The sequence below is a fragment of the Chelonus insularis genome, unplaced genomic scaffold, assembly GCF_013357705.1.
Source record: "Chelonus insularis isolate UGA/USDA-ARS -01 unplaced genomic scaffold, ASM1335770v1 contig_3_pilon, whole genome shotgun sequence".
Taxonomy (NCBI): domain Eukaryota; kingdom Metazoa; phylum Arthropoda; class Insecta; order Hymenoptera; family Braconidae; genus Chelonus; species Chelonus insularis.
In genome coordinates this window covers 3,308,008-3,335,865 of record NW_023276556.1, presented here as the reverse complement: position 1 = coordinate 3,335,865, position 27,858 = coordinate 3,308,008, and the positions used below count along the sequence as shown (strand labels likewise).

Here is a 27,858-nt window from a genome sequence, read left to right as displayed (position 1 = left end):
AGGCAGTACATCGTTCTTGAATAAAAAAAACTAGGAAAATGCATCTGTTAACATACCATTACCATTTTGTTGATGAAAAGGGTTGTAGTTAATTTTATGCAAAAATATTCGTGAAAAATTTGGGTTGTGTAAATTAAGGGTAAAAAATGAAACTTTCAAAGAAAATCAAATAAAAATCTAGCTTACAATCAGTGTAAATTAGAGTGGAGTAAAAATCGATAACTGACTAGTTGATAGTAAGTTTGATCGATGCAATGTGTGTATTGTTGGGGAATGTTCATTTCTATAATAAACTTAATAACGAAAAAAAAAAAAGTTTTAGCGTAACGTCATTTATTTAACGAGTTATAAACAATCGAGGAGTATAAAAGGGATGGTATATACAAGATATATTGTACATATAAACCGCGCAGTGTAGTTTTCGCGCATGTCATCTTCTTGTTGTCAGTAACGCACAGAAGGGGAATAACACGGCAGTTTTCAACTGTTTTCAACTCCCAGTGCCGCACCGTCTACACGTCTGTATGCACCTTTTTCAATTATCTCTCCGTTACTTCCGATATAAATTTTTTTCATTGTCACTGTAATTGATATTTGTACGATATTTTGAATGAAAAATAATTTTCATTAAAACGCCATACATTATTATTATCTTAAATGTGATTTCATCAGGATTGTTTGCTGGGTAAGTGAATCTTTTATTACATTTAAAGTATTTATTTCCTTAAATAAATTTACAAAAAATAATATGACATGGAATATAATATTTTTAATAATTTTCTATTCACTGATTATACGAGTATTTTGTCGATTTAACGTGGTGTAATAAAAGGGGAATGATTAAAATGATTATATATCCCTTGGTTCGTTAAGACAAAACATGTAAGATGAACAAAGGCATTTAGACTACCATCTTACGAACGTGTTTATTATTCTCGCTTCTTCATAATAGTCTGATCTAGTTTATAAATTAGTATTCATGAGAATAACTAAAATTAATGAAAATTCATATTCTGAAAACGACCAATTATTTTTTGCAATATCTGAATAACATAAAATTATGAATATTTTACACTTTTGGGAATTACAAATGCTATATTACATTAATTAAAATCAAACTTCATATTTACATCGCAAAATTACTTCATGAATATTTATTTCACGAATTATTTTTTCATGTTGATTCATTTTCGTGTATGAATTACATCCGAAATAATGTTAAATACTGTTGTGTCCATTAAAGATATTCTGATGTCAATTATCCATTTTCAGCGATATAATTATTACTCAATAATCATTAATCTTCAACCATTAAATGATGAAACTTGTAATTAAAAAATGTATTGCAAAAAAAACAGTATTAATTATCTTTGGAGTATTTTTAAATATATAATAATTATAAAGAAAAGTTCAAATTTATAAATAATAAATGAAAATGAATGTGTTATAAATGAAGTGAATTTGACAATAAAAGCTCAGTGAGAGACAAATGGAAAAATGAAATCCGTAGTGTGTCTAATACAGAATACATTAAAAGTTAGTCAACTTTGTGAATCAACTGATATGTTGATCATGACTTAAATATTACAGATTAATTCATAAACTCGAATAGTCAAGTGAATTCTCCAATTTGATATTGTTAACTAGACACCAAAGCGTGTTTAACATATATACGTATATCGACATGTTAACCGGAGAGCGTTTCAGTTGCTTCGACATATGTACTTGTAGGTTTGTGCTTCTTGTTGCAATGAAATTTCATTTTAGTACACTCCATTATGGGCTCGCATATACCTGGCAAACTTCTAATTACATATTCCTACAGCTAGCAGGCAAAATGTGCTAAGTAAATATCAACGATACAAGTAAAAACGATGAAAAGGCGTAATATAATATGACAAATAGTAACACGGCACAAGAAAAAGTTGCAACGTCAAGAAAAATAAATTGCTTCTATTTATGTAGTCATAGAAAATAAAAATTAAATAATTGGAAAATTTAAATAAGAAGGACTAGATGTAAGCATAGTTATAGGTAACTTTAGCGCAAAAGTTAAATTATACGTCACTTACACTTACAAATTATCGTTGCTTTAATTATAATTTTTCATTTAGTCGCCTTTTTCACGCCCTTGATAATTAATTCGTCTTCAATACTTTGACCCATAATCTAGATTTTTTTTCCTGAATGCATTAATTTAAAGCAAACAAGTATAAGTTTCTTTAATAAGCAAAGTAAAAAAATTAAAAAAAAAACAAATTTCTTTTTTGGATAATAATTTTGTGAATCAAATAAGAATAATTATTTTAATTAATCTTATTGAGAAATAATAGAAAAGAAACATATTTTTCAATAGCATCTATTGTTGATGAATTGAATTTACACAAAATGATACCATCCGATTTTTTAATTTGAAAATGCTAAGTACAATACTCAAGTTCAATACAAAGTAACTTTTATTTCAATCTTAACATTGGCTTGATGACCTTGGGTAGATGTTTCCACTGCTAGAGTCTATACAATGCCTAACAAAGAGCATCGACAATACGGAAATGGCAAAGAATATAAGCTCAACAGTTGTCATTTAACATTCTCTCTCGCACGATGACTCATTTTCTGTCCATTTCTTTTATCATATTCTCCGCTTTTTATAAAATGAAAATTTTTTTTTTCATAAACATTCCTATTGATTTATGTGTAATATTAAGAAATAGTCTGCATAATTTTGTAATTTATATGAAATACACGTTCTTCCCTTATTCTTTCCTCCCTTTTATTCAAATTGCTTTTTTTTTATACAAGTGCACTTATTCGCCAAGTGAATACTTGACAATAATACCGTTAATCTTATTGATACAAAACAAAATAAAAAAAAATAAATCTTCATTATCAATTTTTTTCTAATTTAAATATTAAATATTAAAATGATATGGAAAACAATTCAATATCGAGATATTACATTTTTTCTACTGCTTGTTTTCATAATTGACCATAATCACAAAAGCTTTTTTATTCACGCTGGAGATATTTAATTTCAATTGAATGGATTTATACAAAATTTAAATTGAAATTACGATTGTTTTCAAACAGAAATAATTTTTTAAATAATTGTTTCATTTAACTTGAAATAAAAAAATAATAAATAAATAAATAATCCTCCAATACTGTTACACATGAAATATATGCTTAAAATGAAATACAAGTGTTTTTAATAACGAGCTTAATTATTATTTTTTAATTTGATAATAATAATATTTCAACTGTTGATGAGAACTTTATTAAAGCTACAAAAATCATAAGAATTATTTTGTTTCAATAAATATCAATCGTTGTATAAAATCTACTTTTTTTTTGCTATCAATCTATTTTTTTCTCAGATATTTACACTAGCGAATATTATTTTGAAAGAATATTTCCCATCAAGACCGTCTATTTTTCTAGATTAATTTCAAAAAAAGGAGTTATATTCCTTCATCTTTTATTATTAGGTTTATGTTACCTGTTATTTCTTTCATTATTATTTTTTTATAACTATTTCCATCTGTAAAGAATAATATATATTTCAAAGAAATGATCAATAATCGGGTTGAGCGTAAAAAACTATAATAAAACTAGTAAAACTAAAAAAAAACATTAATTAAAAAAAGAGATAAAGATGAAAAGGATCGGTTACGTTTGAAAATGTGTCTATTTAATTTGTCCACTGTTCCAGAGTTCATAGTATTTTTTTATTCAGTAAGCTCTACATAAAAGAATTTGAGTTTGTAATTTTTTTAAATGTCAAATTGGTACGAATATGAGAAGGCTTAAACGTGACAGATACAATTGAGTTTTTTTTTTAGAGTCATGTCACCAGGCTTTACTCACTTACATTTTCTAGTAATGTAACTAATCGAACATAAAGTCCATGAAGTATGCACTTTTATTTCGTAGAAAAAAGAGAGATGAATTTTTTTAAAAATAAAGTTATTTTTTAAAGTAAAGAATTTTGACGAAAACACGTTAGTGAAAGGTTCTATAGGTTTAACACCGAAAAAACATCAATCTCATGTCTACCCTGAGACTTCTCACGAAATTTATGAGTTGCAAAAGTTACCTGTGGAAATATGTAATTTCCTCATTCATAATGTCATTCTCGATGAAAAGTGGCAATATATAAAGTTACTAGTACAGTATTTTCTGTATAACATTTCAATATATATTGAATAAATAATCTTTGAATTTTCTATAAAAAAGATGCTTGATAAAGAAGGCTTTTTGATGAAAGACATTTTACACTCATCAAATATCTTTACATATTTAACAAGTCAATTATTACACTCATCAATCAGGTGGTAGGTATATGATGTAGCTACTCGAGTGTTCATTTATTAAGATTATTATCAAGTTTATTCAATTATACTCCACTATGATATTTAATAGGATTCTCTCAAGAATACTTCATTCTGCATGATATGTGGATTTGTGATTAATAATGCTGATGCCAAGGATATTCATGCTGATTGAGATTTCATTATTATTTTTAGATCGTTGATCAAATAAATGTGTACTTCTTGTTCTCAATAATATTCTATCCTTTTCGAGTATTTAAACTTATGCAAATGAATATCTCGCGATTGTTGAGATGCTTCATTGAAAATATTTTTCTTTTCTAAAATCATCTTTAAAAATAAATATGTTCCTCTTTTATCAGTGATATTACAGCACAATACCAATTGTAAGATAATTTTTCTCAACAATAAAATATTTTTATCAATAAAATGACTGAATTATATTAAATTTCAATGATATATTTATTGAAATTGTTTGACAAATTATTTTATATTAAAATATAGTTTATTACGGTAGTTATTAAATCTATAAACTTTATAATTAATTTAATGCTGTAGCTATATGAAAAAAATTTATTTTTGAAGGAATGAATTCGAAGAATATTTGCTCATGAAAAATTATTTTTATCATGCTTTTAATTGCCTCATAAATTTCTTTTTGATATAAATATTTCCTAATTTTTTCGATTACGAAAAATGATGTGTAATGTCCATATGTCAAGAAAAAAATCAAATTCTTCTTTTGTTGATGAATTTAATGTATCGTCTATATACAACTAGCAACATACTTATCCATAATATCACCCATACACGTAGAGCTTTTATTTGTAGGGTCATTGTCTTCATCGATTTTCAAATAGCCGACATAACATAATGTTATCAACTGCGTCGCCACAATATCCGAACGTAACATAAAAAATTGCACGCACACAAAAAAAAACTTGGATAAAAAGCAATAATGAGGGATGATATCATTATATAGCAAGCTTTGGGTCTGTCTATACTTCTAGCTAGACATCAATAACACTTGATAAAGCTTTGGCCTATGCTACTTTAGGGAGAAGGTAGGGGAAGAGAAAAATTGTCACGTACATCTGGAAAAAAAGTTTTGAAACAATTCATATCATGCAACAGAATGAAAAAAAATATATCTCGACTAATACACTCATTTGATTAAATAAATATCACCGAATAAATTTTTTTCTGTTTCAAATATCTAATAATTGAACTGACAGTTTAATTGATGTGTCGAGTCGATTAATTCTTTTATTACCCAATAAACAACAAAGAAATATTTTTAAAAAGCTGATGTATTCATCTTTCTGGCTTTATTATTTCGATATTTCCGTAATAGTACATTTCACACCTAGGGAGGGAAAGTAGTCTAGCTCAAACCACATGTAAAATTACAGCTCGAGCCAAAGGCGAGGGTAGTAAACACGTGGTCTAATTGTCCTCTTTAGGGCTGAATATGATTTTTTGTCAAACCTGTGTAGAAAGTTTAACCCCTCTCCAATGGAAAAGTGAACTTTCCACGCGGGTATGACGAGAAACTTTTTTTTCTCCCCCTCGATCAACTCAGAATAGAAACGTACATAAAAAACCTGTAATGGAAGTTTGGAATGATTTAACAAATGTTTAAAAATCTGCGAAAAAAATTCCATAGATAATAAAGATATTCAAAAAAATTGACAAATTTTATTTAAAAATTTATAGACATAAAAAATTATTATGAAATAATGGTTTTTCTACGTTATGGCTGATCTAAATAATTTTTATACTACTGCCATGATATTGCTTACGGTCTATATTACCCTATAGTAACTGCAGTCTGTACTGTATTCTGTTATTACAGTAAAATTCATTTTAGAACATAAATTATGCCATAGGCTACGTTTGTTTGGTTGACAATAAATAAAATAGAGTTTTCATATGTACATGCAATTACTATTAACACAACCCATTTTCAATTGCAACAAATAAAATTTTTCAATTTTTTTGAATATATTGTGTTCATAAATTGCAACAAAAAATTATTCCTATATTATTTCTATTCCTATTTTTCTATTCCTATATTTAATAATATTTGAAAATTGTAGTTCTTTATTTCTATACATTAAAGGTATTTGAACATGACATTATTCATTTAATTATCATAGCAGTCACTTTTTAGGGATATGTAATGTCCAAAACCATTGTTAAAACCACTTTTCTATTTATTGAACCCATTGTAACTATAAAAAAAGAAAGTAAAACAAAAGAGAGAAATAAAATTGAATTTTTCTATTCTTGCCTTAAGTAAATAAAAATCACAACAAATTCGGAGAAAAAAAAAATTTAATTTCCAATATAAAATCTAAGTTGATCAATTTATTTTGTGCTGGCATACTTAGGACGCTGACAAAAACAATTTTGTCGGAAATTGATATTAAAACACGTCATAATTGCACTCAACATAATAAAACTCATCCAATAATAAAGTAAAGAGTGAAAATTACATTCAAACAATATCCAAAAGGGTATCATATGTTAACACATTTAATATCGACGCATATTAATAAATAAAATGTTCAAAAAATGAAAAACAATGAGATTCATATCTAAAAAATTAACAATCTCAATCATAAAACAACTAACATGAATTTCCCAATAGACACAAATAAAAATTTCATTTTTATTTGCTTGTAAAGTTCGATCTATTATAATTGCTTCTAAACAATTCATTGTTGTAAGCAAATAATAAAACGACAATGAATTTGATGATTCTATTATCAATAAAACAAACACATAAACATTTGTACATTTTTCTATAAACTATTCAAAGAACTCAAATAATTAAATACATGAAACGTGGTAATAAAATGGATGATAGAATAGATGAAACATGTAACAAATGGATGATTTAATATATGTGAAAAGGGAATTTTGGATTTAAAGAGAGTTGATTCAGTATAATAAGGTCGTCAGTACAATCGATGCCAAGTGGCGTTACGTAATAGGTTTGCTTCCTTGACGAAGAGTAGAGCATAGTATTTGAAAGGAGAATGGAGCGTTCTTGTCGTAATGACCAAGCCAGGCTGACTTTATTGTCAGCTAAATCCCTGGGAATACAGAAGTGAGTTTTGCATTCAACAGCTAGGTATACCGCTAATGAATTTCAACTCACTTCTAACTTTGTTTTGTATCATCAATTCATTTTTACACTGCAACAAATTTAACTTTAGTATCATAATGGAAAATATTTTCTATAAATTGGGAAATTTATTCTTGATTTCTGTTCCTTTTAATTTGGTTGTGGAAGGTTACTTATTGTCATTGGAAATCTGAAGAGGATAGAAAGGGGAAACGCTTCTCCACTAGAGTTTATTTGGTTGCACTCTAATAGTAATAATAAAAGAGTAACTCTGAGGGAAAAAGGTGTTTTGGGTAATAAGAGATTTATTAACTCTATAAAAGTAGTATTTTAGAACTAATTTTTTGGTATTTTATGGTGATTTTAACACTATAGGGATTTTTTTATTTACCATCAAGATTTTGTGTGAAATGAAAAAAAAATTTTTTTAACATTAAAAATAAAGTAAATAAAATTATTTCCGGGTTTTTTATTTTATTAATTAAAAAAATATTTTCACTAATGAGTTGAACTGTTGATGATTTAAAAAAATTCTATCAAAGCTTTCAATATATCCCCTAGTAAAAAGCTTTTTTTTTTATTTTTCCCTTATTTTTAATATTAATAATTATGATTATTTTTCTATAAATAACCAAGGAAATTTATCCTCAACTTCTTTTCACTGAGTTACAAAAAGTTACCTAATAAATGATGAAAAAATATTGGTGGTCAGAGAGAGAGAAAGTGAAAGAAAGAGAGAACACGTTGTCTGAGAATAATGTTATACTACTACTTAGATATATAGCCATCGGCCTTAATTTCTCTCACGATCCTTTGATCGTTTCACGCAAGAATCGCCATATGTGCCGGACTTATACACCCGGACAAGCTTTAGTGGAGTCCGGACAAGCCAGAAAACTCGTGCCTCATCAGCTACATACAGTGTAGAGGGTGATGAAAAAGAGTGGCTCGAGGATGGATACTAAGAGGAAGCATATGGTTGGAGAACGGTGCAAATATATTCCATATATTTAACACTCTGTTAAACAGCCTGATTTACCCTTGATTTAAACACTATCTACTCTACTTTTCTGCTCTTTGTCTTTCTCTCATATACACATCATAAATCTACTACTTGACGTACTTTGGAATTTCAAGTCTCTTGGAATTATAATTAAGCTATCTTAGGTTTATAAACACACGCTTCAGGTGCACGTGATTTATCCTATTGAAAATATTTGCTTTATGTCGATTAGAGTTTGCTTAATGTTAAATATTCTAAATAAAGTTTTCGAAATTTTTCCCAAAGGTTTTTTCAACAAATTATAAAAGTCATCAGAGCGTGAAACTCATTTTTGAATTTAAACTTTCTCAATTTTCTCAAAAAATATCCATTTTAATCTTACTTGAAAATCAAAAGTCTGTATTCACAGTATCCAATATGAATTTCAACATAAAAAAAACTTTTCATTTAAAATTATATCAAAGAAATGGTTATTTTCAAAGAAAAATACCTGCCTACGTTTTATCAACATTGATTTGACAATAAAATAAACATTCGATACTAAAATTACTGCTTCGGAAATATCTTTATCTGAAATAAACTAAATGTCATGATATCAATAATTCTCAAAAGAACCTGTCACGCAGCGATGCAAAGATAATAATATCTATTATATCAAGAGGGTTTAAAAATCAATTATTGCACCCAAGAGAATTATCTAGTCACATTTAAAGCTCAGTTCAATAATTTTTTTCCTATTTATGCTGTCATCATTGTCTCTATAGTATCAATTGAATAATCTTTATACAAATAAATAAGTTTAATCCTTATTGAACGTATTAAACTTCGTCGTAAGGAGATATCGTATAACTACGGTACTTCCACTGTCTTTGGTGAACATGAGAGTACTCTTATTTCCGCTGTATCAGTTTAAGATCATTATCTACTATTGTAGCTAGTTAAGATGTCACTATTACGAATTTAATCCTTATTATTATCATCATCATATTCGTTAGCATTCTATGTCTGTAAAAATTACAGTTATTACTAATTTTCTCATAATCATATGACTATTATGAGTATCATATCAATCAATATGTCGACTATCTTATTATTTTTAATGACTTTTAATATTAATAATATTATTATTAATAAACTCATTTAATTTTTTAGCCATTAAAAAATTTTTATACTGAATAAAATTAATTCAAAATGTCTTCATAAAAATTCGAGAATTTATGTAAAATAGTTGTCTTTTCAAGTTATGCAATATCGATTGTTTACATATTGACGTTTAAACATATGCCAGCATTCATGTGTATCTATTTAAATCCAGAATCCTTTTCACAACCAATTCATAGGTGGAAAATGGGGTCACTGATACTTGAGTTTTCACCCTGAAGAGTTTCTTTACTTTCACACGTATCTTCTGACGTTAAATATTCTCAAGGTATTTGTAAAATTGAATAAGCTACGTCAGAATTTCAACTTTCTTATCCTCAGATACTCTTTACTCTGTAATTGTGACGTATAGTGTTACATGTTTTAGATTTTGCTGATTATTTATTCCAGACACATTTTGATGTCTAGACACTCAAAGAATAGTCAATTTTTAAAATTAAAATTCCATCAGTTTTCTTCATTTTCTCAATTCAAATTAGTAGAAAAAAATGTAATTAAATAAATTACATTATCATAAAAGATGAAGTATAAATTGTTTAAGTGACTGCTTAAACATTTTCAAGTTTGTGTTTTTTTTTATCATAAAAACTTGAGGAGCATTAACAATAATTAAATTTTCATAAACGAAGAGAAAGTTGTAAGTTTAGCTCAACTATAAATTATTTAATTTGAAAACACTAATTCGACTGTTACTTTAATTCAAAATAATACGCATTTATCTACCTAAGGCACTATGAAATGAGACATCAGCCAGCAGTATGAAGGAATATTCTGTTGGTTTATTATTTCTCTGCAAGCTCATTTCCGTTGTTAGAAAACAACAGATGAGTCGTAGATAAAATGAAAAAAGAAAGAAAAAAAAAAACTTTTATCTTTTAAATAAAAGAATACCATTTGAATGTGCTATTCTTTTAAAAGGAAATTATCACGACAAAGCTCAGGAAATTTTTTATCAAATCTACGTTAAAAGAACATCTATTGAGAATTTTGTTTTCATTCATTTCCGTTATAAACTTCATAATAGACCTTCAAAATTATTAAAATGAAAATTATAAAATTGCTTGTATTTTCAATTTATTTAACATTTAAATAAAAAATAAACATGTCACGTTCAATTGATATTGTCAAATCCAATTTTGAGAGGAACTCTGGGTTCTGTGACATTACATAAAGTTCGAGATTATCGTTGAATCCCTCACGTAAATGGATTGCTGAGTAGATAGGTATATAAAAAGAATGAAAAATAGACATTTTTGCTATGTTCATTCCTTACTTTTGATTGAATAATCTTATCATCTAGTCAAGGTCGTTATTTTGGATTCAAGTACTTGATAAATACACAATGAGTGTCATTGATTATTCAAAAAAACATCTAGATCCAAGCTATTATATTTTCTTGAACATGAAGTAAGAAATACCGACATTTATAAACTGTCAATATGTTCTGTTTAGTCAATACTGTAGAAATAGTCTTAGCAAATGGATTGCAAACAAATACAGATTTATTTCTGAATCTCAGTAGGCCTAAAAATACTGAAATCTGCCGAAACATTGAACCCACGTATAGGAAACCTACGTCCTATGTACATAATAGAGTTTGGGGTAAAACGACAACATAATCCTAACTAAGCTGAAGTCAAAAATTCAGCAAGGCAATTAAATCTGCAAACCATGTTTTGCTACCGAAAATGCCAAATCGATATGGATAAAAATAAAACCGGATTTATCATCATCAAAGCAAACAAGCAAATGGTTCTTAGCAACTCAAATAGAACCAAAGATTGTTATCAAAAATTTTTTATCTCTTAAGCTTCTACTGTTGCTACTACAACATTCACTGGATTGCCAAAACTGATTGAAGATTTGTACAGTACAAGTGAAGGTCAGCAAGAAAGCTTTGACTTTGTTGTAAAGCTCCCTAGGCTACTTGGTAATTCTTGGTGTGATTTGTGTAGAATTACTAATACAACTATACATCTTGAGTTTAATTTTTAATTATCTTACAAAATTATCCAAGTTCTCCAATGTCACAAATGCCAACTTTAATCATATTGTGGTATCTTCAAAGTTATAGATTCAAACTTTAGTATACATATAAATTAAAATTATTTGTTATGAGATTGCCAATGTAAGAGGGTTCAACCCTTCTAACATGTGAATGAATAAATGAGTTACGAATTAGTTGATTTTTTGGATTGATGAAATTAGTAAAATTGATATAAAAATGTATAGTTAGGAATAATTGGTACAAGTAAACAAGGTGAAGGTTTAAACAAAATTTTTGTTGTATTAGATCGTTATAATTGCCAAAAGCTCTCAGTTATAAGTTTTAATCATATTATGAACCTGCCAAAGTTACTAAACGCCCTGAGCTCTACTTAACATCATACCAGGACCAGCAATCTCACCAAATGTTTAATTTTAATTTCCTTCATTTTGGACTGTATCATAAAACTTAATTTTCAAGTTAATTATTAGACTAATAAAGTACTGATATCCTGTACTTATTATCTTGTGAGATAACAAATAGATGAGTTATTACTTTTCAACATTTATTAAACTTTCCTTCATTTTTAATGAGTATTAAACCAAAAAGAAGTATTTAAAACATAATTATTAATTGACATAATTTTTTTTTTAAATCAAATGTAGCCAATTGAGTACACTTTAGTGTATTCGATAATTGCTAAAAATGAAAATAAAATTCATCAATTCAATCTGTACTCTCATTTTATAATATTAATGTATATCAAAGCATCAATTCACAATTTACTAATGAAGTGAACTTATGAATTTCAATACTGATATTAATTGCATCATTATTGACTGTAGATTTCGTCATTATAGAGATTGTGCTAAAAATGATAAAAAAAAACATGGATAAAAAAATGCAATTAACATTAAAAAAAATACAGACGTCGGATTCACACTAATCTGAGTTCTGTGAACAAATCTTGATCGATTTTTCAAATAATTTTATGAATAATGAAGGAATAAATAATAAAACGACAAACTTTACTCTTCGAAGATATCGTTAAGAATAATTTCGAGCTTCTTGACTGCTGTTCAAGCTCCCATCAACGTCTCTATTCAAGTATCGACGATGCCAACTATCTTTCGACATTTCCAGTAATTTTCTTCTCGAGTGTTTTCACAACTTCATCTCACTTTTTCGATTCATTTATTTATAAATATTAAAGTTGTTTAATGCAGCATACATCAATTGTAATACAAAACAAAACTTTTAAGTATGAAATAAAAATTAATTATTCCTAAAAAAAAAGAATAATAAATAGAAGAATTATTAATTGTTTTACTAATTAGGAGAAAGCAAGTTAGAGTTGACTGTTTTCCGTTTAATTTGTTTCATAAAAAACTTTGTTCTCTATAATAATATCCTTGAAAATAATTTTCTTAATTACGAAATAACAGTGTATAATTATCCAGAAAATTTCTGCTAATTCCATGTACATATCTTTTATTAAATACGATAAGTTATGAATAAATAATTTCAGTTAGTTCGTATTCCCTTTGTCATCCTCAAGCTCACTTGTATTCAACGAATAAAAATGCTGGTAATATAAAAAAATCATACAAAGAAGCTCGTCTGAGAAATAAAAGAAAAGTTTGTAATCTGTTTAGATCAGAACTTGTTCAAGTTGTGGTGAAGTGGTTATCTTGGTTCTTTATAAATTTAATCAGGACCGTTGGGACATAAGTTGGATAGCTTCGTTGGACGGATCAACGTAGATTTTAATAAAGTTTGTTGTATGTGAAAGCAGTACTTAATGAAAAAGTAAGACCCATTTATTTGTGCTAAAATATTGCTAGTTCAAGACAAGCTAACGTCTCTAAATTTAGTATTTATGATGTGAGCTGTAATTGATTTACTTAATGAGAAGAATAAATTTCCCATTATTAGACCACTTTATTCTTAAATTTTTCCTTCCTCCAAAATTAATTCAACCAGGAAACATTTTATTTAACTAAAACACTCTAACTAATCAAACTGATATCTTCTAAATGATTGAAATAATTATTTTAAGAAAATTTCTGGTAACATATCTGAAAAATGAGTATTTCTTCGACCTTGATATATGTGTTATCAGCATGCTCTACAAATATATAACATTGCATGCAACCTCTAGTTGCATGAAAAAATGCACAATTCATTACTATCTTGTTCGACAAGCTTTAACTTTCAAAAAAAAATCTCTAGGAAATAATAGGGTAAAATAGTTATCATTGGATCACTCTATTTTCACAATCAATATCTTTAAAATTATAATTACGAAAAAAAATGGCAAGTAGATTCTTAGTGATTTGATCTGTTATATTTATGAAGAAAACGAGGAGATTTGTTTACAAATGAATGAGTAATTGGAAGAAAACTAATTGCAATAAAGTTTCTTTAATTGGACCAGTGAAACCTTGATTGGGCTGATGAGTCGATTTTTATCGGATCTCGGTTTTAGTCTTGATAAACTCAAAAATTAAATTATATCTTCCTTAGTAATTGTCTCTAGATGTATATTTATTTGAAAGTAAGGTTTCAAGCTTTTAAAATAAAAATTGAGTAATTTTTTTAATTTGTTGTTTCATCTTAGTTTCTCATCTCTATATTAAATAACAACAATAATAATTAAGGTAACTATAGACATTTCAAACTTATTCTGTACTAAGAAGTTTCACTAACTTGCCTGTCAAAACAATATGTCATCATGATGTGAGTTACTTTAATTAGATTAGTCAGACTAGCTCCAGTGAACTGATATTTTAATAAATGAATAATGCATTAGAAGTATAACAATTTGTCCGAAACCCGGAATAAATATCTTTTCTTTACGAAATTCTATTCAGTTTAATTATGTTGTGTCAGAATGATTTGTAACCAGATACTTTAATAATCATCAATGAATTTAATTAACAATAAAAAAAACAAATATTAATGATCCAATTCATGTCTGTTAAAATGATAAAAGAATTTTTTTTGAATGAATTTTCTAATGACTTTTAATAGATGATAATTCTCTTAATCATGATACTTCTCGTTGCTAAGATTAATTCAATCTTGACAACAGATCTTCTCATAATTACACATGCTGACATATGATTGGAACCAACTGATAAAATTATGAAGCATCATGTTAGCTGCAACATTCTAGTGACATTTAGCGTTTATTCACCAACTCTATGCATTTATTTACAAGCATTTCTATAAACGTTCACAAACATGTAAAGGCCAATTTGTTATTGACTATCACGAATTGTCATTTATAATAAGTACGATATTCATGTTGCAATATAATGCATATTGGTACATTCATCCACATGTTCTTTGATGTAATAATTTAATCCAAATTAATACATTAATAAATTTCATTGGGATTACAGGAATTTATAAAATCGATACAAATAAAATAGTGAGCTAATTAACATCACCTTTATTTATCGCTTTTATTTTTCACTGATTGAGAGAACTGGTTTGATAGAGAAAAATTTCAAAAATGCTTTGTGAAATTGAAATATTCAACATGCTTTGTAGTATCGATTGAAATGTTCTACAATATATAATCACCAAAAACAAGATATTTTGATAGGCCGATAATAGGAAATATTGAGTGTAGGATATACTCGAAAATATGAGACTACAAATTAATTCTCGAGCAATAATAATCGAATTTTTTTTCAAACTTTTATTTTTTTCACGTTAAACTATTGTAATTAATTGCACGAGATTCAATTTCTTGATATAAAATTGATAAAAAAATTCTATACAACTATTTTCGACCATTATACCAATAAAAACCATTCAAGAAGTGATGCTAAATATGCAATAATTACGAAAAATAAATATTGATTTTCTAATTTCTTTTTTTTAATTTTATTTCTCACATGTCATTGTTAATTTTAAATTAAAACAGTGAAATACAAAGTTTATACTAATAATTGAAATTTACTCTTTCATTTAATTAATTTTTAAATTGTTTTTCCTCCAATCATAATTCATTACTTTTGTAACCACAATGAAATGTCCAACTGCAGATATAATTACGGAAATTGGACTCTAGGTATTATTCGTTGAAGAGTAAAACCGAAACATATATGGCCTAAATATCATATTTCAAAGTCTTTGCGATGCATGCATCTGTGTTATCGACATGTTAACATCAATCAGTTTTTTATGAACATGTGAACGTTTTTTGCATCACTATGTAGATATATGATAAAATAAAAAGAATCGGTAATTTATGGAAAGTCATGGTATAAAAGCCCTAATAAATGTTTTCATGATATTTTTGTTTTTATGCTGAAGATCCCCTCGATGATGTTGGCTATTTTATACCACTGTCATTAGTGTGAAATATCCAGCTTTAGTAGTGAGAGAACCAGATGACAAGAAACCTAATTCATCCATGCGGATTTAATCGGCATAGCATCCACACAATCCGTAGGATTACGATGTGAACTGATCTAGCCATGAATACGTCTAAATGCTTTCTCCTTGACGACGATCACTATGAGCTTTTGACGCTGTTCAATCTACTCGAGTCAGAGCTATTCTGAAGGAGTAAGAATTTCTACCATTAAGAAAATCTATATAAAGAATCCATGAGTTATCTAGATGTTACAAAGTTACTTCTTGGAATTTTTTATATTAATTACAAATTTTAATAAAAGATTTCTATCAAAATCTTGATGTTTTATCAACACCAACTGTCATTCTGGTGATTAAAAACATTTATTGTTTGACTGAATAATTTTTAATGACCAGGAAAATTAGTTTAATGAATTGAATATCTATTTTTAAGTACATTTAGAGAAATGGATACTTAAATCTAGATAAATACATTTTTTTTTGCTCAGGTTTTATTTTTATTGAGATTTTGTGAAAAAAAATAATCTTTTAAAATCCGTGAAAATATTCGAAAGGTCTTTTAAAGTGAAAGGAAACTTCTAAAATCAAGTTTTAATGCCAAAAAAAATTTAATTCTTTTTTAAAGTATTATTCTATTTAAAAGACGTGAATAAATCATTTTATAAAATTTTTTCCATTAACGACTCGTATTCTTTAACGGAATGAAAAACTCATTTATTGATTGAAATTTTAATTCTACTTTAATAATCAAAATTCAAAACAACTCATCAAAACTATATACTAACAAAAAAAACGGATCTATTATTCATAATAATAATGTCATTAATTATTCAAAGACTTGATTAAATGTTTGATGTAGGAATCTATTTTTCATCAATCCTCAAATCGAATAAGTCACGAAAGGAAAACTCTGTACTTGATAAAGAACCTGAAAATTTCTCAAATGAAATGTTAGAATCAATATCCCTTTCATTGCAGCTTTTCTCTCCATGTCAAAGCACATTCTGTTTACATTTTCAGGATTTTTTAAGCTAGACGAGTGTCAATTTCACACGTTCGCATCCATTGTGCAATTGGTTCCATCACTTTCAAGTATTTTAGTCAATCGGGACACAAATAATAAAATTGTTAAGTGAGTCTATGATGTGAATTTGATAAAACGTGCGTTTTAGACTTCAGTAGAACCACAGATGCAAAAAATATATCTACATGTCAAATGTATATATACCACTTGTATATATTGGATGAGACGCAGTGATGGAGATGGATGGAGAGAAAGAAAAAAGAAAAATCAAAAAAAGAGCAAGAGAATTTTCTCTACGCACCATTGCCCGTGTGATACTGACGTATTTACTGAAAAAAAAGTTGACTAAATGTAAGAATAGAGCTGAAATAAAAGATTGTCTGTAGAAATGAATGAACAAGAAAATATGTACACAAAAAAAATTAACTATATTATTCAAGTCAATTTTTCCATTTATTATTTACTTATCAAGACAGACACGATGATAAAAAAATCCATCAGAAAAAATTTTTTTTCTAAATAATGTAATTTTTATGCAAATTACTTGATGGAATGTTAGATAATGGAAAGGAAAGTGGAAAAAAAATTAAACTGTTTGACTTTGGAAAATAAAGGAGTAAATAAAATAGATAATCGATTTAGTGAAAAGAGCTAAAATACTTTAGAGATGATATAACAAACATATATGTCTATGTTATTATGTGGCCTACAATGTGACCTTTAGTAAGGGTTGAAGATGTGCTTTCAGGCAGCACATTATTATTTTCAATCAAGCAGACCAGCATAAAAATTTTCAGTTATTGGTTTTGGTATTTTTAGATCTCGAGATACATTAGATTATATTGAAAATCAGAATGGATATCTCTGATGACAATTAGATATGAAACGCAATCGTGAATGGTAAATACAAACTCAAATGACAAATATGCTGATGGACATTTTTTTTACTGATATTTCTGCGTGCTACTGATAGAAATTGGTCTCGAATTATTGCAAGATTTTATCATTATACTCTGTAGTTGATGTCTATATGTTTTATCTCATTTTTTAGGTTTTATGTTACCTTGTAGTCACGCTTCGGCCAATGCCATAAAAAAAGTTTAAGCGACGTGTTTTGAATTTACGAAACACTATTTGAAAGATGAAAAATTGAAATTTCATATTTATTCATTTCGCTTACATGAATAAAATGTGCAATATTTCATATTTAGATTGTTATTATTCACCAATCATTATGACTTATTCTTAAAATTACTTTTATCAAAAAAGAAATTTTATATTCTAACGTTTGTTTTTTTTATTTTTATTTGTAGAATAATTGTGATAAATTGTTGATTGAAATTTCTTTCTATTCACTTGCAAGCCAAGACAAATGACGTTGATCGTGATAAAATTTACATCAGCGACTTATCGCAGTGTTGGAATAAAAAATTTAACCGCAAATGTGCGGGCTATAAAAATAACTGTGATTGAAAAAATCACTCTACACACTTGACAGTGATTAGTAGAAAATGTTATCTGTGATTTATTCCAGGTAATAAACTTTAGTATAATAGTTGTATGGCCATACGTGTTGAACATGATCGATATAATTTTATTTCGTAAGGAGCGATTAGTATTTTTCATTCTAGATATCAAATAAATCTTGAAGAATCTTTTTTCAAAGTATAAGTAACAAAAATGAGTCGAATTTATATGTTTATGCTTCAAATGAAACAAAAATAGACATCTAGAGATGCAGATCCTATTTTCTATGCAACAACACGTTAATTCACTCCATCAAGCTTCAAATAAAATAAATTCCATCCGAGTGTTATTCTCATTTGCTCTTGAAGTTTGCTGCTGCATTTTTATGCCTTCGTGATGCTATTAAATTCGTTCAATTGCACCATTGATTTGCATAAAAATATTAAATCCTTTAAATCGTTAAATATTAACCTCTGGATAAAATAATATGGATCACATCACCAGGGTTGGAATTTAAATCTAATTCTATTCTGGAGCTCCAACTATGGCCTACTTGATTTTTTAGTGTCCTTACCTGATAAGACAAGAGAGTAAATTCAGGCTCAGAAGAAACATTTAATAATTACTTCTGTAACAAGCAGTTCTGTGGTAGTAACAGTAATAAAACGTAATCAGGGAGATATGTAGCCATATTTAATTGCTACTCGGACAGATAAATAAAAATAACAACACTTCAAATTGTAGTGTTTTATTTCAATGTGTTTAAAGTGTTCAAATATGACCTCATCCATTTAATTAACATTTAGTCACTTTTTACACACTTAGAAACGCATTAAAAGTGACTAAAATGCTAATCAAATGGGTGACGTTATTTTTAACACGTTTAAATGTGTGACACGAATGCACTTGGATTTGCAGTGCATTTGATTAACATTGTAGTCACTCTGTAAATACTTTTATAGTTCATAAAATATGACTATAATATTCATCAAAATGCCCTTAGTGCATTGAAATAAGACATTTTTAAATTTAAAATTGATGGAATACTAGTTTTTATTAAATGTTAAAAGATCCAGACTGTCTGATTCATTTTGTTTTATTTCTCAAAATTTTATTTTCCTTTTATTCATATTCCTTTGATAAAAAACGGTAAATTTGCTAAATTTATGAATAAAAATAAAAGACTTTTTACTGAACCATTCCATTATTAAATTCAATAACTGTACTACAGCATTATTATTTCGGAATTCTCGAATAAAGTCTCAGAGCTTGAAAATAGTCATGGAATGCTTCTGTAGAATTACCTCCGAGAAATGACCAAAAGCATTCCACACATCCGACGTGAATTTCGAATATATGTACACATGGTTCCAACCACATGTATACATCTAGCCCTCATGGTCTTTCTTTTCTTGTCTGTCTAACCAAATATTCTACCATCTCCAATCCCTTGTATAAACATAGACTACAGACTTATAATTAGATACTCTAAATGCTATTAACACCATTCAAAAAGAAAGTATAATTAAAATTACGTTGCTTCTTAAAGAAAGAATTCTTTTACTCGTAATGCTTCACATTTCTGTTTTTATACATTTTTTACGATCACTTCTTTACCCTCTTTGGCGTTATTCATTAAATATAGATATCGAATCAATAAATAATAAGGATTAATCCGATTAAATTTTTTTATTTGTGACATGTATCAAGGATATTAGGAAGTAAACAGTTTTATCATTAAAAAATCATAAAAGTCTTTAAAAAAAAGGTATCAAACTTTGAATTTTGCTTTTTTTATTTGTCGATAAGCTTTTCAAATAAATGACAGAAAATTTTTTTCATCTAAAAATAAACCTAAACAATTCATATCTGTCCGGTTTTATTGCGATATCACTGATTAAAATTTTATCTCAATAAAAAAAAGTTCATTTTTATAAACACAAAGCAATTCATTAAAGAATTATTTCACATCACAAAATACTTATTATCAAAAAGCCCTCAGGTTATGCTTGAAGATACTATTCTATTTCATATTCCCCTATCATAATTTATTTAACTATGATCACATACGATATCTTCCCTATACAGCTCTCCTTGCATTTTAATTTAGCTATGTATCATCGTAACTAGATCTTCTTTTTGATGGTGATAGTCTCCAGGCTCTTTCAAATTAATCAACATTTTTAGTGAGTTTTTAAATATTATTACTCTATCACAGTTTGCTTTCAGACTAATAATATAAAAGTCGACAGCATCAAATGCTACATATTCAACAGATCCCCTGCTGATATTACGCAAGAATAGTTTCAGTCACGTTTGTTTATAGGAACTCTATATTCCATTATTGTGATATGTATTTAATAGCTGCTATCTGCTTTTTCCAGTTTTGTCATCATTCACCTTTACTAAATAAAAATAAAGCTCCCTACATAAACCATACTTATTCTCATGATAATTTATTGATTTTTATGATTATTATTTTCAATCCAAATTGCTTAATTTTTACAAACAGATCTAGTTAAATAATACATTCACTTCCTTCTCTTTGAAATAAAATAATTTGGAAAGTAAATGAGTATGAATCTCTATATTACATCTCAATTTTATCGTGGGCTGTTTTCAAAGAAAAAAGTCTATATAGATAAGAGCTAACTTGAAGAAAGATTTTCTACGTGCAAATAAAAGGGAAAATGACTTAAATAAGGGTAAGCTAAATGAAAGTGCTGACAGTATCTGTAATTAAAAATAAGATACAAAGTTTCTTTTGAATCTTATTTGATCATGCTTTTTTTCATTTAATTATCTATTATTTCACATCAATTGAGTCTTCGTTTCTTTATGTTTTTTTAAATAAAAACTCTCAATGTTGGAATATAGTAGCCTTCGTATCTTATAATTAAACATCTGGTGGGGAAATATAAAAATTATTTATTTATGAAATGTTTGGTTTGAATGTGCAATAAAATTTTATTGAAAATTGTGAGATTAATTATTGATGAGTAAATAGCAAGTTTGATTTCTCAACAAACCAGAATTGATGTTAAACTTGGCAAGCATTATTGGATAATATACATGTGTGACCGGAATGGGTCAAATGAGATTAGTGAAAAATTGATTACGATCAGCAATTAATTGAATCATTCGAGCATTTTCTTATATACTAGTTATTCTACAATATCGACATAATATGATATACCTAAACATATCCAAAATCCTAATTGGACATGGACGAGTTGTCGAAGCCCTTACTCACACTTATACCCACTCGGTTCTCTTTCTCTATAGTTTCATCGTAACGCTTCTACGATTTTAACGTTGTTAATTAGATTTAAGCGATGCGAAAATTGAGCCTGTTAGCAAAATTATGTTTCAGATACTGCAGAAATGGTAGTATGACAAGTGCAATTATTCATCTTGCAATTTATGTCATAACAATATTTTTTAATAAACTGAAAATTGCGGACATAACTTTGTTCGAATAATTATTTCAGAATATCAAAGAAATATTAAAATTCCAATTTATTCCTCCGTATAAATGTGAATAATTACTTTGTAATATGATGATAAATAATTTATTTACGTTCGAAGTAATAATTAATAATTAAATTATTAAATGGCTATCAATAAATATCGATTGGTACACCGTTTTGATGACTATAATTTAACAATTAAAGTCTTCACAGTAACTAAACACCCTTGGCCTTACTAAATTATTTAATAAGACTAAACTAAATCGAAAAAAAAAAAGATGAGACACAGCTGATAGATTAATAACTCAAATTCGAATATAGGTCAAGCTTGGAAACCCCATGAAATAATCGGAAAGTGCCAAGTAAAGATGATGCGTGTGCAATATGTTCACACCCAAATACAAAGGGAAGGAAAGGACATAATTTATTGATAGCGTTGGAGATAAAAGGATATCGATTCTTGTGTGAAATTGATACATGTATAAAAAAACATTGAAAATTAATTGAATAGATAAAGTTGGAAATTAGAAGATTAGATTGCTAAATAAAAATACAATGCTTCAATGATTTCTGATGAGACTGATTGTATATTAATAAGCTATAATATTTTCTACAGTGTATTTTTCAAAAAATATACCAACTCTTACTGGTCAGTAATTGAAGAAAATAATATGTGGATGAAAAATTAATTAAATTCTTAATTGATGGATAAAATAAAAAAGTGTTACATAAAAAAATCTGAAAAATACTGGCATGTGGTTTTATATGTGGTTGTTGGTGGGCCGATATTGCGCTTCAGTAATAGATTCACCAGACCCGCAGGACTGCTTAATTGCTTCCAGTGCACGTGATAATAGACTTCAGAGACAAATGAAAACACCTAGTTACTATCAACGTAATATTATTATTATCATTGAGTAAACAGTCCAGTATCACATTAATGAAATTGCAATTCGAAAACTTCTTCTAAATGACCAGTACTATTTGATTTTCATATCACCACATTAATAGCTGAGGGGAGTATTGAGTAAAACCATGGCATTTGGCATTCCAATATCACTTTTAATCGTCAAGCCAATTAATTCATCACCACGAAGATGCTTGACATTTGTTGAATCGATGTGAATATGGAAAATATTCCTGTGTAACATAACAATCATGTATTGATTGGAAAAACTGATTGTGACTAAAAATATCTTGAATCGTGGACGTATCTATTGATTTATAAATACATAGTAAAAAATTTTATTGAGCATAGAAAATAAAAATGGTGCTGTGATAACGATGATAGCAAACCCTATTAGCTTCTTGATAAATTGTTGCAATCATTCTATAAATAATATGAACTTTTTAATGAATACAACAACATGTTGAGTATGAATACAAAAAATTTCGGAATATTTTTAAATAATTGATTACAAGTTCATTGAACTCATTATGTTTACAAGGGAAATGAATTTTTAAACCTACGTTAAATTGTAGGGTAGATAGAACTATTTATAAAAATTATTCAACAATTTATTAAGGCAATATTAATGATTACTTAATGAATAGATTCGTATAATAAAGATAAAAATAGATAGAAATAATAAATAAAAGAATATGATGAGTGAAAATTTAATATGATAATGAACTAATTTACCAGAGATGGTTGAAGGCTATGTCATAATAAAGTCCTAAAAAAGTACAGAGGCTCATTAGCTGATGTTGAAGTTGGTTTGATATTGAGCTCTATTAATTCGCTTCAAGTTCAGTTAACTGACTCGAAAATTATAAAGTCTAGGAACTAGCTCATCGACTAGTTTGTCTCTTGCTCCTTCATTCTATCGCTCTTAGACTCATTGAATTTTCTCAGAAAGTCAAACCCTTAGATAGAAATTTTCATTACTAATTGATTAAAGTACAATTTCTCCGATAATTTGATAATTAACTTTTAATTATTCTGATATAATTCTTTGGTCTTATAAAGTAAAAGTGATTTAATTTTTCACTTGGTGATTTCCATTATATGTTGAATGCTCATTATTAATGTAATATGATATTACACATGTGTTAACGATTCCTGTTTACTAGCCAATAATCATTTTAATATAATAAGATAATATTCCAAACATTCACTAATAACATTTTCCATTGCAATTAGCATTGATCTGAATGTCCAATATTTCATTTTAACTGTCTATACAGTGAGAAAATGTAAGCTATATTCATTAATGATTAATTTCTCTATAAATAACTCGCCCTTTAGACATTTGTTACTAATTAAATGTCTTCATTTACGCTTGAATCATATTAATTTAATTAATAGTAGCTATTCTGAAAATATAAAAAACAAAATTCAAATCATTCCTTTTTGTCTTTGTTTGCCACATAAATAAATAAAATGATTCTTTTGATGTAATTAATACACAAATTTATTGATAATGTTACAGCTAATTAAAATGCATTTTCATTTCAGAACTTTCCTGGAAATTCATTCTACGTCAACAGAAAGAGGAAAAATAAGAATGAGATAAAATTAAAGGAAAAAAATTGTCGTTTAAATGAAAGATTTATTTCCATTCATGACAGTGAAATGTTTTATGAAATTTGATTTTCTATCTTTCAAAGAAATTCCTATCACTTACAGTAATGATAAGTTCATCAAGTGATTATTTCTTTTTGCTACGTTCAACTTGCGAATAAATAAGTTCACCAATAAATGAATAGAAAAATGTGAAAACTTTCAATATCTGATCACGATCGATAACTAGAAAAAGCCACTCCCACGGTCACGAAGGCGACGGCTTCCGGAATCATACAATACTTGAAAACACGCTTGCGCTGACCATGATTCTTTACAAGATTCAGACATCTTCTACTTGAATCTTCTTAAATATTCTCAAGATCACTTGAAAAAGAAATGCCAATGAATGAAAAACAACCTGCTCTAAAATTTGCCATGAACTTAAATTAAAATTTCATTGCTATCGTCTGATTAAAAATATTCACAGCAACATTGAAACTTTCTGAAAAATGACCGACTATGAAAGAATTCGGTTGGTAGTTCTTGGAGGTGCTGGTGTAGGGAAAAGTGCCATCATTAGACGACTTCTTGGCCAGGGTTTCACCGAGAGATACAGACCAACAGTTGAAGATCTTTATTCTAGAGAATGTATTCTAGGAACATTAACTTTAAAAGTCGATCTTTTAGATACTGCAGGTAAAAAATCGATAAGTAGCTTAGAGCAGAAGAGAAAAATATATCCTATCAAATGGTCATGTTATTTATTTTGATTTTTTTTTGCTTTTATCCCTCTAGGCGATCTTCAATTTCCAGCAATGAGGAGGTTGAGCATAGCTACTGCACATGCTTTTCTGCTCGTTTACGCAACGACATCACTGTCAAGTTTTGAATGCGTCAAAATGTGCTTCGAGGAAGTCAGAGAACAACGGCCGGACTATCAGGTTTGATATCTAAAATTTTGACTTGATATTATATTTAATAAGCTAACAACAAAACCAGCTAATATGGATCCAGGGTTTAGATTGATTATTTATCCAAAGTTTAAATTATAATTTTTAATTGAAATCGAAACTCTGAACGATAATTAATTTTATCTGATTAAAATATTATTTTGTTTCTACCAAGAATTGAAAAAGAAATTTAATCAAATGTTTTATTGTAATGTTTAACAATAGGAAGTTCCTATAGTAATAGCTGGAAATAAACTGGATCTAGCATCTGTAAGACGTGAAGTTCCAATTGAAGATGTCAGCGAATGGCTCTTCTGTGAATTGCCCAAACTTAGAGCTAAAGTGATGGAATGTTCAGCAAAGGACGATAAAAATATCAAAGAAATCTTTAGATGTTTTGTGACTCTTTCAAAGATTGTTCCAAAGACTCCAGCAGGTGAAATTGATGAAACTGCATTGAGAAGAAGACGTTCAGCTTATGGACATAGGTAAGATAAAGTTTTTGGAGGTATACCTTTCATTTTAGCAAAAAATGTAAAATTTAAAGAAGGTAATGCTGTAGTAAGAATAATTAATAGTAGATCCGGCAGTCCAGGCGGAAGGACTGACAGTGCTGGCCCGGGATCTCCGCAACAGGTACTCGCTGCTCAAGGAACAAGTGTTGTAGCAGTCGCAGAAGAGGTCAAGAGCAAACCTCGTAGCAGGAGTTTGATAAGACGAGCATCTAGAAAAACAAAACAACAGATCCGGGATGCACATACTGATGACTGTAATATTTCTTAAACAAATAAATAGCTGAGTGCAATAAGTTGTTGTGTTGAAGAAATAATGCAGAGAAATGATGATACAGATGGTAAAATGAAATAGAGATGTGAGTGAATATTGCAGTGTTTAGAAGAAGTTCATTTTTCTCAGGAATATTAAGTCTAGCAATTCCAGCTGTTTGCAGGAAGGTCAATTGGAAATAAGAAGGAAAATCTAGGGCAATAATGTAGTGGAAATATCAATAAGTGTGTATAGAGGTAAGTTTTGAAATTTTCAAATGAAGAGACAAGAAACGAACGATAAACTAAGATGGGAGCGTGGGTAAAGTCTTAGATGAGGGCAGAACTAAAGGAAGTGTCGGTGAAGCGAAGAAGAGACAGACATCGAGGGTGGATGAAGATGACACTATAAAAGATCAAAGCAGAGTCATCTGCTTTTTATTGTTACTTTTTTTACCTTACAATTTACGAGAGTCAAAAAAAAGGTGGTCGTGAAACAAGTGCGGGTCTCTCTTGTGAACTTATCTTATTATTACGAGTTGATCATAATAACTACACCATCTGTTACGCATTGCTTACTTTTATATGATAATTCAATGAACATTATTATATAATGAATCATTCTGTTATTCATACATTTTTTTTTTCTCTCTTTTGGAATTGGTCAAGTATCTCTCAGGATATATTTTTTTTTCATGTGTCAGGAAAAAAACCTTTCTGGTTGAAATACATTTTTTTTAGTGGATTAACTATTTTTTGTTCCAAATAAAACATATCAGTTTTTAACTAGTAAAGAACAACAAATGAAATGAAAAAAAAATATACAATTGTATTGTATTCATAAAAATGAGGAATCATTAATCTTATCAGACATTGCTTGCAAATGGACCAAATATTGTTTTTTCGAGTTGAGAATAATTCATATATTAAAAACATAAAATTTACAAAATATTTAATCTATCTGCTAGTCATATAAAAGTAATTATTCTCATATATATATATAAAAAAAAGAATTAAAAAACAACAATCTTCATTTGTTGTTCAGTATTTAAAAATTTATCAATTAAAGAAAAAAAAACTTTATTTCACCTAAGTAGCTGGTAAATAAAATTTAGTTATCATAATATAAACACCAAAAATAAATTCAATAGAAACAATAATAAAAAAATTATATTTATAATAATAATATTACAATAACTAACGTGTAAACTTAATTTTGGTAAATTAATGAATATATTTTCCAAAGGAAAAAACAGAAAGAAAACTGAAATTTACTAAAAAAAATCCATTTTTTAGACAATGAATAAATAGGTGAGTTTTTGAAAATGGCTAAAGTAGAAGTGTTAATTTATATTTTTTAAAGTCTCTCTAGGTGTTTTTAAGTAAATATATATAAATAAATATGTATTCGATAAAGATACTATTCTTGGAATTCAGATTAGAAAAGCCGTAAGTATGCCACGATATTATTTAAACATAGAATATTTGAAATATGAATTTTTAAAGTTATGACAAAGTGAAGAAATTGCATAGCATAGAACTATAGATAATTCAAATACATCATCGATGCTCGAAAGAGATTGATAGTTTTAACAAAACTGTATAAAAATCAATGTTACACTTATCACCTCCAAGAGTGCAGTAGTCCATTTAATATATAGTTGATTATG

General features: G+C 27.8%; 1 protein-coding gene across 2 annotated transcripts; it reads left to right on the top strand.

The window, feature by feature from the left end:
- Positions 1 to 515: 515 nt before the first annotated feature.
- LOC118068412 (GTP-binding protein Di-Ras2) lies at positions 516 to 27,072 on the top strand. 2 transcript variants are annotated; one of them, XM_035085796.1, is made up of 5 exons: positions 516 to 685; positions 24,427 to 25,170; positions 25,270 to 25,415; positions 25,650 to 25,912; positions 26,006 to 27,072. In XM_035085796.1, the coding sequence occupies exons 2-5, from the start codon at positions 24,984 to 24,986 to the stop codon at positions 26,205 to 26,207; spliced, it is 798 nt and encodes a 265-aa protein (XP_034941687.1). In that variant the 5' UTR covers positions 516 to 685; positions 24,427 to 24,983; the 3' UTR covers positions 26,208 to 27,072. The 2 variants fall into 2 exon arrangements, with proteins under 2 accessions (XP_034941687.1, XP_034941686.1); XM_035085795.1 differs by having other exon boundaries at positions 26,003 to 27,072.
- Positions 27,073 to 27,858: the final 786 nt, after the last annotated feature.

Excerpts from the sequence above, each read along its gene's own strand:
- LOC118068412 (XM_035085795.1), top strand. The coding sequence starts at position 24,984 with ATGACCGACTATGAAAGAATTCGGTTGGTAGTTCTTGGAGGTGCTGGT. Across the intron at positions 25,416-25,649 it reads AACAACGGCCGGACTATCAG|GAAGTTCCTATAGTAATAGC; the intron begins GTTTGATATCTA and ends GTTTAACAATAG. Across the intron at positions 25,913-26,002 it reads CGTTCAGCTTATGGACATAG|TAGATCCGGCAGTCCAGGCG; the intron begins GTAAGATAAAGT and ends AATAATTAATAG.